We start from the raw sequence: 17,760 nt of genomic DNA on the forward strand, positions 1-17,760 counted from the left end.
AAGAGCGTTGCCGGCCTTTAAGGAAGGTGTACGCGCTTTTTTTGAAGGTACCCATGTCGTATTGTCCCGGAAACACCGCACAAGGAAGCTCATTCCACAGCTTTGAAGTACGAGGGAGAAAGCTCCTTGAAAACCGCACTGTGGAGGACCGATCAGTGGGGATGATATCCTTAATTGTGGCATGTCGTGTTAAGGTGGAGTCTTCCTTGGAAGTCTTTTGCTGCTGTATCGTTTTTCTTTAATCATCATTATCATCATCAGCCGGAAGACGTCCACAGCTGAACATAGGCCTCCCCCAAAGATTTCCACGACGATCGGTCCTGCGCTGCCCTCATCCAACTTATTCCGGCGATCTTGACCAGATTGTTTTTTTTTTTTATGAAAATCAGAGACGAGTCGAGCAGGACGTTCAGCTGATGGTAATTGATACGCCCTGTCCATTACAATGCAGTGCCACTCAGGATTATAGAAAAACCAATAATTTGGAGAGGCACGACAACTGCGTTCGTCACCTTTAGACATAAGATGTGACTTGCCCAGTAATTTCACTAGCTACGGCCTCCTTCAGACCGAAACAAAGTAATACTTACACATTACTGCTTCGCGGCAGAAAAGGCGCCGATACCCATAATCTAGACGGCATCCGTTGCAAAGGAGCCTCCCACTGGTGGGGGGCCTACCAACACTGCGTCTTCCGGTAATAATATTTTTTCTTAATCACTTGACAGTAATACACAGAGCTGTCCACATAAAAAAATGCGGATTCAATTTTATTACCGCGTATTATTTTTACAACTGTGGTGATTTTGATATCTGTGAAATTTGGAAATCTCTGGAACTTGTCTATTTTTGTCAAAAAATGGGTGTTTCTTACTAAGTTAAAGTAACTTGTAACTTACGTTGTTTGTAATTTGTTTTATTGGTGATCACTCACGGAATTAATTTAAAATATGTAAATATAATGCCATCCGTGCAGGTGATTGAGACCATGAGTGATGAATTTAAATGTATTGCTTTAGATAGACTGTTGATACGATTAGCCTATGAGGATCCTCTATTGTATAAAAATCATATTGCACGCAGAGTATTTAGATCGTTCCTCTTTCAAGGGTGTTCACACCCTCACCTATTTACTCGAAAAGACAAAATTGCCGGATCCAATCCATCTCCGTTCAATTCGCTCTCTTGTTCAAGTTACGTCGGAAGAGAGATGTGTCGAAAAAAGGGGCGGAGTTTTGCACAGTGTTCCATCGAAGAAAGAGTTCGTTACAGTGGTACACGGAAGTTTGGGGAGGCATAAGCGCCGATGGGAAAAACCAAACCGCCGAGTACATTTTAAAGCAAGACAGTGCCAAGTCTCGTACACCAAGTGTTGTAAATTAATACCAGGGCAATTCCTAATAGGTACGGTTACGTTATCATGCTGTATTCTAACTCGAGACTGTCATTGGAATCAATACCTACCCAAGGCGGCGTGTGCCAGTTAAAACTTCGATGGGGTTGTCCACTTAGAGTATTTTTTCATTTTATCTTCTTAATTGAGTTTCCTTCTAGAAAATGAAGAATATTCTGAGTTACCCCCAAGTCACGCCTAAAGAATTTTTACATAAATATTTTAACTTTTTCGGTACCTACAAGATTAATAATAACACCTAAAGCGTCTGATTTGATAAACTTGATGAAATAAATTGAACTAGAGTCAATCGTCCTATTTCAATTTTAAGAGATTTCAACTCCCATCATATTTCTTGGGGATGTTGTATCTCTACTTATTGTGGTGAAATGTAGATATACATACTTGATCCTCATTATATTTGTACTTGTAAATGAAAATATTACATGGCATACCTAGATGATCTAACTCAAAAAAAAGTGATCACTTCCCAATTATTGTTTCATTTCCCACTAATGATTCTCGTTACTTACGAAGTTCACACAAAAAGCTTTGTTTGAAATATAAAAATGTTTCGAATTTACCCAATACATCACATGTAGTTAATAATAAAGCAATGCATTTACAATTGCACTTCTACAAGCTGTTTCCCCTTTGAAAAAGTCACCTAATAGTAAAATTAAGAAAAGGGGCTGAAAACAATAGAGACATGTCAGACGAGATCTTTAAAGCCGTGTCTGATGCTATATCAAATGCACGCAAACTAATGAAAGAAAATGCAGGAGAGAAAATTTTTGCTATCCATGTCTCCTCCTGCTAATCCGTCTATTGTTTGGCAAAATATAAGATGATTTAGAAATGGTGAAAAGATACCAACGAATGTAATATTAACTAAACATATGAAGTTTTTGAGAGTCGTTTTAGATTAAAAACTGACAGGCTTCGCTCTTCCTGAATACGTAGTTACTAAATGTGAAAAGCTTCTCATTAAACTTAAATGCTGGTTTTAAAAGAGATGTGCATTCCACCATGTTTGGTGGAGGTTCTTTGAAGCTACTTTACAATACTACAGTACGGAGTGTCGTTGATTCCGTAACCTTCTTTTGTTGGAGTCCTGTAATTTAGCGGGTCTAAGAAAACTTCATTCCATTCACTCAAAATCTATGAGAATAATAATTGGGGCCATGAAATCTAGTTCTTTGAATGCGTTACAAGAGTAAATAAGGGAGTGTAATGAATTCACCACTTTACCTATGGCGTAACCGTTTTTGGATGATCGTCTCTTTTTTCGTATTTTACAATTTCAAATAGCCCCTTGACAACCACTGATAACCACTCTTATTAAATTCACTCCATCTCATTGAATCATCAAGTTATTGGAAAAGCAAGCCCTTGTTTAGTAAAAAGTTACTTGAGGTATAAATCGATTCACTAGCCGACTCATTGACCTCCAAAGCCTGATTTATTTAACTGTAAATATGAAGCGTTTACCACCATTCCAACTGTTATTTATATTGCATAAGTATAATAAAAAATATAATGCCAATAATTATTTTAATTCTATTGTTAAAGAAAACCGTTTACGGTGCCATCATTTATATACCGATGCGTCAAACTCAAATCACAAACCAGAAAGTTTTTGTAGTAGTCGCAGTAGTCTCGCTCTAACATATATTCGACTCTTTTGTTTGTTTTGGTTTGAGTGTCATGTGACATGTGACATGTCATTCATTCAAAATAAAAGTGACTGTTAACAATTTTTGTAACGAATTCGTTTTCTTTTACTTTATTCGTGTATTATTCAGGGTAATGTGCTTAATTATTTATATAATAAATGCGTAAGACTTTCTAAGCTATACCATGTAATAAAATATGTGTAAAATAAGTGGTTTAAAATCTGGCTGGTCAAATATTTTCGTGGCTAAATTATTTTTGGATAAAGAAAGGTAAGCACTTATGAACAAAATATAATAAGCTAATAAAGAATGCTTAAAGTGATTAAAAGTGATAAAGTATTGATTTAATTCATCTAGAATAAAAATTATAATATTATAATCTCTCTGTAGTGCTTGACACTTTTTTATCGATTGTCGATATTTTATTTTAAATTATTATTAAATTTATTTTCATTTATTTCATTTTTATGGTATCTATATTTTTGATTAATAAGTTTCTTACCTTTAAAATCTTTTTAATTATATTATATTGTGGTTATGATGTGCAAAAAATTATTTTAAGACTAAAAATTAGGGTTAACTAACTTCTGCTAACATGTATTCTGTTATAATTACACCTTCAGGACCCTCGCCTACGACTTTATTGCAACAACTGAAAAACGAATACCAAAGACTGTCTAAACCGCAACTACAACGCAAAACAAAACTACTAATAAAATATTAATTATATTAATTGTTTTTTTCTTTGAGATAACTAAAACGTATCCCTTAGTTTAAACTAGTTAGACTTTGCTTAGGTCAAAATATTAAAGCTTAAAATTAGACATTATTTATATTAATTTAAATATGTAAAAATAATATATATATATATATATTAGTTAATTATCGATAAAATTATGTATTGATTCCAACCCTATATATTTATTATATTGGCAGCTCTGATATTACGTCATTAGTTGATTATGTTGGTATCAAGATTTAGTGCAATACAATACAAGCGACTTTTCTCATTATTTTGTATGGCACTCCCTTCTCTTGAACGTAGTGTTTAAATTCTCTTTGGTACTGTTTACATTCTCTTTGGTTTTCAGTAAAATAGTTCTCTGGGTTGGCTGAATATTGATTTATTTTCAATTTTGATAACCATTACAAAATAGAGCTGAGTTAAATAAAATAATTATATTTCATATAATTCAGCTGTAAGTAAAATTTACTTTGCCAAGACTTGTATTTAAATATTACTTAAATTAAACTTTTATATTAGGTACCCACTCTTTCGCTTTGTAAGGATGCTGGATGACTTAAAAGATGTCTGTAAATGATAACAGCGGAAATTATGCACCACTAAAACAAATAATAACGGACTCCGATTCAGACGAAGACCATAACAATGCAGTCATCAAAGCTTCCGAAAGTTGCAACAATTTGGAATACAACAGCGGCCTCCAATCTTCCAAGAATTACAGCCTAAGCGATATGGATGAATATAACACAAATGGTACTATGGATAGTGTGAGTTTTTTACATTCTGACGATGTGGATGCATCTAAGAAGATGTCATTTTCACGACGCTGTTCATTCATAGCTTCAATTTTCCTATGCATCTTCACTGTAGTGGTTTTCCTTTGGGGCATACCTTGTTCAGAAGGTACCAGTTGCGCTAACACTTACTCGCAAGACAAGACAACTAGCTGGGAGCTGCCATATGAAGAAATTGAGCTTTCAGGCGCCATACAAGTCGTAGATGGTGCAATTCCAAACACAAAGAACCTGATATTTATCTATAGGGGAAATCACATGATGAATACAAAAAACAGTAACGACAATGTGAATGGTGTTCTACTTATAGTCGGAAATTCTGGAAAAGTGGGTTGGTACACACGTGAGACTAGGATTCCTACTGATATCAACTGTCACCTTCTAGATGTCAACCGGGATATGCAAGATGACTGCATTGTGACTGGCACTGAAGGTTTGTTTGCTGCTCTCAACCCGCTATCTGGTACATACTACTGGTATATTCATAAGCAAGGTAAAGTCTTCAGTAATATAGCGTCTATAGATTTCCCAATTGTTGTAAAAGATATGGATCAAGATAAAGTGAAAGATTTATTGACAGTTGTAACTGTATACCCCAATACGAAACATAATTCACTTCTATTAATATCTGGAGCAACTGGCAACATTATTGGGGATCCAATGGGTGTTGATAACTGTTTTTCAGTAAAACTACTCAGTGAAACAGATGCCATTACATATTTGTGTAAAAATGGAACAACACAAGCAGTTCGTCAAATAACTTATGAAGAGCTGTATAAGAAACTTCTTAGTTTGGATCATACTTTGAATGACACATCAGCAACAATTTCAATTATATCAAAGAAGATAAAATTAAGTTTGAAAAAGAATATTGGAAACACAAAACAAATATTTACAAATGGTCCTGGAAGATTGAGAGTTGAAAACTATGGAGAATGCCCTTCCACATGTAGGGTATCTTTAAAGCTATTATTAGACAGAAATGGAAAGACAAACGTAACATGGGAGTACAGTGCCAATCATGTCTTTGCAATGAGACCCAGCTCTTTTGCTTTCGCAAATTCAATAAGAGGCTTTGTTTTGAAGTTATGACAGTGGAATAGTGCACACATTGCAAAAGGTGCACTAAAAATTGATGAAGTCAGATATAATGTAGAGAACTCAAGCCCTAAGAATCCATATGAAGTGTTTTATCAACCTACTATCAATGTTACTTCAATATCTTCATTTATTAAATATGAAAATTTTGTTGCCCATGACATTTCAGAGAGAATTGTTGTCGTTGCATTTGATAAATTACAGACATATATCCATGTAAATGTGAGTCAAACTGATATAGTACAAATTTGTGTTAGAGGTCATGTAAACCTGAACAGTCCGGCTCCAAATTGTCAGCCTGACTTAGAATACCAAGAGCGATCGCTAACAATTGCTGATTTGGATGGTGATAAATCTCATGAATTAATCTCATATTATAGTACTTTTGACCCACCGGATTTATATACAAAGAAATCTAATCCATACAACCATTGGCGTTTACTATCTATAGCTCGGGTTATTAGACTTGAAACTGAGTTGCCAAAGTTGTTTGTTACAGATAATTAACTTCCATAATTTTTATTAACTGCTTGCTATGTGTAGCTTAGAATGTGTGATAATAAAGCTAGTCATTTTAATATTCAAATGTAGATGTTAAGTTATTCTGTTTCATATTCCATGGGGAAAATGTAATGAAAATATTTTATAATCTTATTTAATATTTACCAATAGCAGTTTTATACATGTATATTATTATAGTAAATGTGTATTGAGTATTGACCACTGTATGATATTTAAAGTTAAAATATATGAATGAAACTTGATAAATATGTACCATAATTTGATATACAGCAGAACCTGTAAGTCAATCATCAAGGGAGATTCCAAAAAAATTGAGTTATAGAGTATTTCGAGGGATATTCAACTTTATGTAGGTTGAGAAATCAAAAATAATAAAATAAAATTAACTATAGAGGTAATAAGTCTCAAATAATCAAGTTGTAAAGTTTGTAAAATAAAACATTGCTATGTTTGAGATACAGAGGTAAAATTTAATATTTCTAGCTATGGAGGGAAAATATGTGATGTGAGTGATGGAGGTTTTGGTGTTTGAAGGGAAGGGAATTTTTTGTTTTTGAGATTTGGAGGCTTTCAATTTATCGAGGTTCTACTGTAGTTACATATATCATACTTATCAAATACATCTAAATGGTCCTCTTATCATTTAAGGTCAGCAAAATTAACAATGTTTCTAAGTTTACAACTCTTTAAATTCTGTGAGAACACCTGGTTTTAAACACCTTTGAAATGGATCGGCTGTTGCATCATTATCTTTTCAACAAAATGGTTGAACCATGTATATTTATATATATACTGAATAGTTACTTTACAGCCATTCCATTTATTACATAATTAAGTCGAGAATTTTTCAATTTCATTCATATTTTGAGACCCATATTGTTGTAATCCCAAAATAAATCTCAAAGTTATTTGTATCTATATTGCTTACCAGATAAACAGCTATAATATAAATATGTTAATCTGGTAAGTAGTTTTGCTACAGTTTTTTGAAATTTGCAAAATAGAATATTAATATTTTTTTGTTTTATTTTTCTAATGAAAAGTGGCATCTGTTGTGGACAGATTACCATACCATAATGTCGCCTCTTTAATCATATTGATTTTTTCTTCCATTTATTAATCCTTTGGCTACCAATGATATTTAAAAGTATAGATGGGTTACCTAGACAACATTCGGTGTTTATAAATGATACACTAACGCACACATGAATAATTTAACATTGCAATAGCACACTTCATTACGATTACACGCCAAAGAAGGATAGTAAATGCAAGAATCGCAAGCGAAACGAGATAAATCTAATTTGCTAATTGCTTCATAGTTGAATAGATAAATACAGAATCATCGATCAGATATGATTTTCTACCGTACACCGTGATTTATGCCTAAAATACGATTCATTCATGTAGGGTAAAACAACCAGTAGTCAGCCTTTTAGTAAGTACTAAAATTTAATTCAACTGTATTTTGAATATTAAGCACTATGAATAAAAACATCCACTATTCTGCGAAAGATTTGTTTATTCAATTTACTGAAGAAAGTTACAATTCATTATATTTATAATAGAATTATAGATAAAATTAATATTTAACAAAAAATTGCAATTTTCACCAGTAGTCAACCTCATTTCTCCACAAGTCAGCCATGTCTTACCCTGTAGTCAGCCTCTCTTTTTCTGTCAGTTTTTCTGAGACTTTTTAAGTGATGGAAAAAAGGTTATTTTCGAAAGGACACTATTGACATTTTCAGGTGGAGTTGTCCATTCGTACAATGTATTTTTTCATTTTGCCTTCAAAGGGTTACAGGTATACACTTACATCAGCAGGCTGAATCAAATGTGTCACATTTTGTGAAAGTTCATATTGGATAATACCATATCAATATTACCAAAAACGAGAACTAGTTTTTTTTTTATGTTTTGTTCATCCAACCGTTGTTCAAACCTTTAACAATATAATATTTAAATATATCGGATTTCATGCAACCAGTTGCTGACTTTCTTGACAACCATCCAGTTGGTATACTGACAGGCATGCATACATCTTTTGGTAGTCTTACAGCTTACTGTTATATTTGTGTAGTTTACATGGAGGCAAATTTTTTCTAGAAGCCGATATAAACACAAGGACAGTAACAGCTTCTTTATCCTTTACAACTTTGGAGACGTTTTTATATCCTCGGGATACAAATTTCCACTCTTCGAACATACGTAAATTTGGTTTTTTCACCATAAAATATTTGGTCTGGATTAGTTAAAATATTACTTGCATTCATTTCTTATAAATGGCTTATTAGTTCAGCAAACCACTTCCGAAAACTTTTGTTGGTTACAGCGCAGCGGCTCGATTCTTAGATATATTTTCGGTTGCCGTCTCCCTTAATTTGGGATTTCGTCGTAAAAATGATTAGTACCATTATTTCCCCGGCCTATTATTTACAAATGGGTTCGGCCATAATATTATGTCCTACAGAAATAATATTATGGACGGTATTAAGGACATCATCACATTTAAAAGCGAAGCCACATTTTGCTAACTCTATGCGCCAGTCGTTCAAGGCAGTTTCTTCTTTATTAGACAGTACCAATTCTGGTCCCATTTTATGGGGTATTTCTGGAACCCTTAATTGTAGTCGAACGGAACACTAAAAAGTCCACTGGCTTCTCTAATCTTCATCCCATCTTTAATCGCCACCATAGCTAGTGTTAATTGCTCTTCTTTGTATTGGTGGATTGGTGTTTTTGACATGATGGAATTATAAAACAAATGCTTTTCATGATAAAATATTTGTGCGTCAATTTAATCCTAATTTAAAACGCTTTAAGGTGCTATTTTGTTTAACAGGACTAGCGGCTGACTACTGGTTTTGTAGACGAATTGGTCAGCCCCTGACGTGCTATTATATTTGTACGCGGCTGACTACTGGTAAAATACAATTTTCGTCTTATAAGAGATAAGTCTAAAGTAATGAGCATACTTGAGACTATTCGCTCCGTTGATTTCAAGTACATATAAGAAAATCACGAGAAAACCAGTAGTAGTCAGCCGCCCATGGCTGAGTATTCAAATTCATATTCAAATATTTTTATTCAAAATAGGATGTGACATCACTTATTGAAAGTCAAAAACTACCACCCATTCCAAAATGAATGCCTCAGACCTGAGAAGAATGGGCGCAACAAACTCAGCGGGCTTTTTTTTTCATCGAATAAATATGTTTACAAAGTAATATTGTACAATTAAACTTATTATTTAATAGCCTTAGGGCGGTCACTCCATTCCCAATCTGTGGTATCATTAAGAAAGTCATTTATGTTATAGTAACCTTTACCACACAAACGTTTTTTAACAATTCTTTTGAATAACGTTATACTTTTGTTTTGAACATTTTCTGGGATCTTGTTGTAAAAGCATATACATCGCCTCACAAAAGACTTACTAACTCAACTTAGCCGAGTAGTATCATAAGTTTGTCTGTTCCTGGTGTTAACATTATGGTTATGACAGTTTCTGGCAAATTCACTTATGTGCCTATGAACATATATTACATTATCAAGAATATATTGAGAAGCAACAGTCAAGATATTAATTTCTTTTAATTTTGCTCTCAATGATTCTTTAGGACCTAGGTTATAAATAGCGCGAATAGCCCTCTTCTGCAGCACAAATATTGTATTAATATCGGCAGCGTTGCCCCATAGCAATATACCATAGGACATAATACTATGGAAATAACTAAAGTATACTAGTCGCGCCGTATCTATGTCAGTTAATTGTCTAATCTTTTTAACCGCGTATGCTGCAGAACTAAGTCTGTTCGCCAATCCTTCAATATGGGGGCCCCATTGTATTGGATTTAACCCAAAAATTCTAAACGCAGTAGTCAGCCATTTAAATTACAACGTATTAAACAAATAAAATGCGTTTTGAAGTTAATAAAATACAAAATAAACATTTTAGCGTAACTCAGTATAAAGATGCACCACAAATTACAGCTAATACACACAAAAATTAACTGAAAACTCGAACATAATTCCTTAAGAAAAAAATTGTAACAGCGACGTGTCTAGTCATGTATTTGGCAATAGTGCAAATCAAGGAGTGTAGCTTGTCAACCTGACGTGCTAATGGTTCCTAAGTGTGCGTTAGGCGATAAGGAGACGAGGATTCGATTAAAATTATTTTAAATGTGTTATTTAATTTCAACACTATTTATATGGAAATAATGTCTCAAAAGGCTGACTACTGGTGCTTTACCCTAGTAAAAGCTATAAAGTAGTAAAACTGCATTGAAATTAAGTAGATAATGTGTCATTGATTTTATAAAAAAAAAATTTATATTGATTATAATATATAATTGATGATATCAATTATTTGTACATAAAATAATGAAAAACATACAGACATAACAAAACAAAACTGAAATTTAATTACAGTAAGGGTCCCATTTTTACAATTTTACTAATGACGGCTGCCAAAAAGTTTAAAGTTTACAATTATTATTTTTTGTATCTTATATTATTGATGAAATATTCTACCTCGATCATCCCGCAACAGACAGCATCAATATTTCGTCACTTCTGTACGTTAATCTATGATCGGCTTGGTGGCAATCGGCGTTGTCATGGCAACGTATTTATTTTGTTAGATAAATAATGATATCAAAATGTTAAAAATCATGATTTCTTAACTGTGGTATGTATTTCTATGATTTCTTTGTACTCTCGTAATTACTGCATCTTCCCATAACACAAGACAGCATTTTAATGTTTTACCTATATCAAATTGTAAGCAATTCTGTCAACAACAAACGCGTGTGTACCGTTTTCGTATTGAGAGAGTGACTACGACCAAAGGAACCAATTGACTCAATTTAGGCGATTGTATTTCGGCGTGACATTTCTACCTCTTTTAATACTATAATATCATTGGTTTACATTGCAAGAAAGTTCTTTTAAGTAACTATATAAGAACCAGGGCCACCCTGGTTCAATTCTCTCTAAATGTGTGCTTTCGGTTTTCCCATTCATAATATTATGTATATTTATTCGAGGCTTTATAAGGTCGGTAACTCTTGTGATTCCTCTAGTGTTACTAGACATAACTACCATCATCTTGGATATAAAACAAGTAGTTAATTCAGTAAACGCATATAACATGGAAGCATTTCTGACGCTTTAAAATAGCGCTACTACTACACTATCCCGTAGTGGGCAGGGCTTACTAACTGTACCGGCACGCGGATCAGTTCGTTCAAGCGTGTTTCTCTTTTTTTATTATGGACAAAGAAGGACAAACGAGCGTATGGGTCACCTGGTGTTAAGTGATCACAAGTGAAGTTCATTCCACAGCTTTTTAGTATGTGGAAGGAAGCCCCTTGAAAACCGCACTGTGGAGGACCGCTACAAATCCAGATGGTGGGGATGATATCCTAACATGTGGTGTCGTGCGAAAGTGAAATTCGGCGGCAGGAATTAGGACAAACAGCTCTTCGGAACACTCCCCATGATAAATCCGGTAGAAGACACACAAGGAAGCGACGTCTCTACGCAACGCCATGTGATCCAGCCGTTCACAGAGCACTGGTTCCCCGACAATTCGAGCTGCTCCTAGTCAAGTTGATGGAGCTGTAACTGGGACGCGCCAGACCAGAGATGACAGCAATACTCCATGTGTGTCCGGACCTGCGCTTTGTATAGCGCTATATTGTGGCCCAACTTGAAGTATTGCCGTACTCTATTAATGGACGTCATTAAGAGAGCACAAGCTTCTTCGTAGCCAATTGGGATTTGCCCTCCAGATGGGCACGGGATTTAGTTACGATCATCCGGTCGGACGAGATTTCAGAACAAATAAAACAAGAATTTTTCAAATAAAAATGCCTTCATGTTTCGTTTACGCCAGCTAAGCAAGACGAAAGAAACTATTACACTAGATTTTATTTTCACAACTTTAAAGTAGTCGAGTCGGGAGGTGTAATATAACCTCACAGGTATTTAAAAAATATATATCGGAATAAGGTAGTGTTGTTTGCTTGCATAGCGGACATTATTTGATGACATTTTTAATTATTTACTAAAATTCTTAAATTAATTTTATTTCATTTTGTCACATCTAATTCTATATACTTAATCTAATAAAAGTTATGAATATTGTTATCCATGTAAAGTCCAGTCACAGCAGGGCACGCAGAGAGGGGTCGAGGCGACATCTTTTAATGAGGGGGACGCGGACAGTTCTTTTGCGCCACGGATTAATACCAATTGATCGGGTTGTATCATTGTAAAGAGTAGGTATACTGGTTGGTCTCTGCTCGATCTTGTGAAGTGACAGACACAATATTGTTCAATCTTAATATTATATATACTATTATAATAAACTATAGAGCAAAGGATGCCAGAGACAAAAAAACACAAATAATTACAAAATCAATTTAATTTCCTCTTGTCAGATAAAAACGTGACCCTCCAACTTATGTCTAATATTGCTTAAAATTATTTGGCCATGTTTAATTTTAACATATTTTTTTTACAAAACATCCGTTTATCTTCACGATCGATCACAGGATACTGACACGCAGTATGTGTGCAGCAAATGTCGCAAAGACGGAAAAATTAATTGAACTGATGCCATAGAGACCTAGTCTGTTAATACAAATCTTATATCTGAACTACTCAAAATCTGAAGGTAGTCGGTGCGACATAGGGCACGTTAAATAAAAAGTCCCACAGCTGGTGACTCATTGAAAACGTCCAAAACCTGAAACAAACCTGTACCAATCGAAATAACATTTCAACCGTAAATCTTTAAAACGAAACTGTTGTTATAAAAATATATTATAGCAATAATTTTTCACTGTGAGATTCTCAATTTATTCGTATTGCTGTCAATCTGCACACCCTTGCAGTACAGGATCATTAAATATCCAGAGTGTTGCCAGCGTACGTTGTAATATATGTATATACAGGATGGTTTTTTGAGAAGGGCGGTGATGGCCAAGTCGGAAACTACGAGTCTTAGGGAAAAGTCTTGAAAGGGGATATTCTATCGAGGATAAGTCCTGTCATGATATCAAATGCAGTAAGATCTTTAAAGAGACGTATAAACTCATGCATTTAGTCAACGGAAACCATTTTGAGCAATTTATAATAAGGTAAAAGTGAGATATGAAAAGCATTTTGTAAAATTTTTCTATTTCCTTTCATTTTTAGTAATTCATATATTTCCAAAGTTTGATCCTTATTAGCAACAGAGAACATTGGTTCAATAATACAGGTATTTTTTTTTAAATCATTCGGGGCATATTCCGTCAGTAGTTCAAGAAATTTAAAAAAAACTAAATATGCAGTTATTATTTTCTTATAAATCGAGGGCATGACTCCTTTCACGACTTTTCTCTAAGTCCCATAGTTTCCAACTTTGTCATCATAGCCCTTATCAAAAAACCACCTGTATATTGGTGATAGTCCTCCCGCAAGAAATTACTAATTATAACAATGTATTTCCTCATTTAGATTGCTATGTTAATATACAATTTCATACAAAAATATAGACAAAGTATAGAAAGGGAAGGTGGTTCTGAAAAACTATCTACGGATACCTAAAAAACACCACATGACAGAATGAAGCGTTTTGCACACCATTGCTGCACACGTCTCGAAGTAACGTATGTATAAATAGGCGATATCCGCAAGGAATTAGCACATACATTTACCATCACTTAAATATGGTGCTGCTTGTGGTGCCAGGTACCTGTTATAATTAAAAAAACAGTGCATTTTTTTGGCTGCGATTACTAATTATGACAGTAATCACGACCATCATGTTCACGAAGCATCCTTACACAAACAATGAATTCAAGCTCTAAATGTTGATGCATCCAATATAGAACAATTTATATTAACAAAGTTTATTTTTTATTACTTTTAATGAAATATTTGGTATTTAAAATGCTTTTAACTAACATAATTAATTTTTTACTTACAAACTAATATGTTTTGTATATTACAGCCATTGTAAAATACTCCATCGATTGAAAAGAGTGGACGTTGAGTTTCTTGTATGTTCTTCTCACGAGCTCTACTTTTTCCAAACTTATGGTAGATTCAGTAATTTAAAAGATATATTTATAGTGACGATTCAAAAGCGCTTAATTTAAGCGTAATTAGATAAAATTTTATTTTATAATATTACCTTCTTACTTGTTTTTTTTTTATGAAAGCAAAACAAATAAGTAAGGCAAGAAATTACAATGTGGACACGTGGTAAGTATATATCAGTCGTCGCACTTGAGAAATAAGTATCTCTACAATAATAATATAAGTATATGATATCATAATCTCTTATTTACTGTTTTATGAATATGTTTAATGTTGACTCATTATCAAACAAATTAAAAAAAAAAATTAAAAAAAAAATTCGTGTGGACCATCTAGGGTTAACTTAGGCAAGTAAGGTAAGGTAGGTTAACATTTAGGAGGATGAAAAATACATGTTGTCCGATTCTCAGACCTACCCAATATGCACTCAAAATTTCATGAGAATCGGTCAAGACGTTTCGGAGGAGTTCGAAGTTTAACACCATGACACGAGAATTTTATATATTAGAGATAATCTCTGTAAAATTATACAGCCATCCGCTTTCTTATGTGAGAAACCATAAGAACGAATTACGTCACGTCTATCTAGGATGAAGTATGTACACGGATATTTTTTTTTATGAAAAAAGGGACGTGACGAGCAGGACGTTCAGCAGATGGTAATTGATACGCCCTGCCCATTAAAAAACAGTGCTGAAATGCAGTTGAAAACCCAAAAATTCTGAGCGGCACTACAACTACGCTCGTGCCATTGAGACATAAGATGTTAAGTCTCATTTGCCCAGAAATTTCACTAGTTAGATCCAGATCACATCATACAAAAACTTGTGTATAAGACACAATTATTTGTTCCCCCTGTCAGATTTTAAGAGGTGAAGTTATCTTAAGAAATATGCTGCTACGTTATTGGCTGCAAAAGCCGAACTGATCGGAAATCACAAAACATACCATAAGATTGATAGAAAAAGAGCAATAGCATAGTAATACGTGATAAATAATTCCACATTAGAAATAATGTGTAAAAATGTTAATTATAATCAGTATATTATTGGAATAAACCAGTGGTTAGTTCAAATTATCATTCTATCAATTTCTATCTCAATATGTCCGGATTGCTTGTCCCTGTAGCGATAGTATGTGCATGGCAAATCCAGTTTAAACTTCATCCAAGATTTTAATACCGTTAACAATAAAGGCATTTATTTTTCTCAAAATTGAATTCTTTAGAATTCTTTTTGATGTCATTTCTAATAACTACTAGATACCACTACCGCTTCGGAAACAAATGGCGCTCATTTCTATCGCTGTAAAATGATCACAATCTCGTCCCTAGCTGTCTGATCATTTATATATTCAGCAGTGGAGTAATAGGATTTACGACAGAGCCATTTTTTTATAAAACATTTAAATTTATTTACAGATAATGCCTGAATAGTGGCTGGGACTTTATTATAAAACTGTATACATTTACCCTTACCAATAACAGTATATTTACAATGACATATCATATTATAACTGAAGTAAAAAGATATTTTATAAATAAAACAAGAAAATACTTAAAAGAGCTCTAACGGTCAACTGTAACATGGCGCGTCAGAATGTATCATAAGTTGCTATTAATACCCATTATAATCTTGGATAATTTATACCTACGTCTATATAGAGCCTCTTGCTGTCAGGCAACGCATGACAACAGGCCAGGCTTAATACTTTCAAAGTCAATGTTTTTATTTGCATAATTTCTAAATCATTAGTTACGACAATTTTTTAATTCAAAATATTCGTCTAATTTACTAATATCAATAAATTTAAAACCAACTGCATTAAAATATTAAGATCTTAGTTATGTAAGTTAAATATAAGAAGTAAATTATTGCATTGTTGTATAGTTAATTTTATAGATCTCTTTTTTTAAAGTAGAAATGTATTTAAGTCATTTAATATCATCATTATTGTTTAACTCTTCATTTCTTTAATTTTATTATGTTTAATTGTTCAACTTTGTTATTCTTTCCGCACTATTGTAAATGTTGTTTACACCTGTAAAGACATGTCATATTGTAATATCCCTTATGTACTTGCTAAAATTTTAATTGCATAATGATGTGTTGTTGGTGTAATCTATCTAAATAAATAAATAAATAAAATAAATGCATATAAGCAGTTTTTACTAAGATATATTTTCAATTTAGATGAGAAATTCATATTTGACGATACCTCTCTTATTATCTTTGGGATGTGATTATAGATTTTTCATCAAAAAACAGTTTCTCTGAAATAATACAGCTCTACAGCAAGGTACTTGTAGTTTTGTTGGGTCCCTGTATGGGAAAAGAGAAGTGTTTTCATGTTTACTAAATTCGCTAAAATTTATTAGCACTCAGATATGTGTGCGTGACAGCTACGACTTGCACTCGCGATATGTGCGTTGCTACAAATAGAGGCTGACAGTTCGTCGCAATTTTTTTCGTCAAGTTCACAGCTGTCACAGTCAGTCAGTACAGTAGTACATAGGTACATGAGATAAAATTTAGACGCAGATTAAAGTTATTTAGACTCCTTAGAAAATATTGATAGACTAATATTTTTGCAATTAAAAAAATTTTGTAATTTCCATAGTAAGGCACAACTGTGTTTTTATTATGCGATAACATTTCGAAAAAATATTAAAAAAAAAAAGACGTGTGGCACTCGGGGACTGCCGCGGTAAAGCTATTGCATAGCATTTTTTATCAACTTATGCAATTATAAATATTTATTTATTTTATTTATGCAGTATTTTTTTTTATAAAATTAATTTAAAAAAAAGCAAACGGGAAGTGAGTAAAATTTAACTTGCAAGATTTGATTACAGACAGACAACGGGACAGGTGAAATTAAATAAAAATGCTTGTCATAATAATAAAAATTAAAAAACGTGATAAAAAAATAAATAAATTAAAAAAAATCAAGATACCCCAGGCTCGAACCTGAGACCTACTGCACAAAAAGACAGAAATATCTATATAGATCTAATAAGTAAGTGTTATGTTATTTTCGTTACGGAATTTCTGGATTCGGTCTCCACGCTCAAGGCCCGCGATAGAAGCTATGCAATAGCTTAAAAATTATGATTGTTCATTGTCAGTACATTTATGAATATTTAATATGCGTCCACAAAAATCGTCACCTTTTTACTATTAATAGTGATTTTCATTATTATAGCACTAGAAAGGGATTGCTTGTACCTAATTCTAGTAGGCTTCATACGTAATAGCTGTAAGGGTAAATGTATACACTTTTATAATAAAGCCCCCGCCACTGTTCAGGCATTATCTATAAATAAATCTAAATGTTCTATTAAAGAATAGCTCTGTCCTAATTCAAATTCAAATTCAAAAACACTTTATTCATGTAGGTCACAAAAATGACACTTATGCATGTCAAAAAAAA

At 33.2% G+C, this 17,760-nt stretch overlaps 1 protein-coding gene across 1 annotated transcript; it reads left to right on the forward strand.

Moving 5' to 3' along the window:
* Positions 1 to 4,171: 4,171 nt before the first annotated feature.
* LOC126969435 (protein FAM234B) lies at positions 4,172 to 5,847 on the forward strand. The gene is made up of 2 exons (XM_050814852.1): positions 4,172 to 4,268; positions 4,334 to 5,847. The coding sequence occupies exon 2, from the start codon at positions 4,378 to 4,380 to the stop codon at positions 5,698 to 5,700; it is 1,323 nt and encodes a 440-aa protein (XP_050670809.1). The 5' UTR covers positions 4,172 to 4,268; positions 4,334 to 4,377; the 3' UTR covers positions 5,701 to 5,847.
* The last annotated feature ends 11,913 nt before the right edge of the window (positions 5,848 to 17,760 follow it).

This window comes from Leptidea sinapis, chromosome 18, assembly GCF_905404315.1.
Source record: "Leptidea sinapis chromosome 18, ilLepSina1.1, whole genome shotgun sequence".
NCBI lineage: Eukaryota > Metazoa > Arthropoda > Insecta > Lepidoptera > Pieridae > Leptidea > Leptidea sinapis.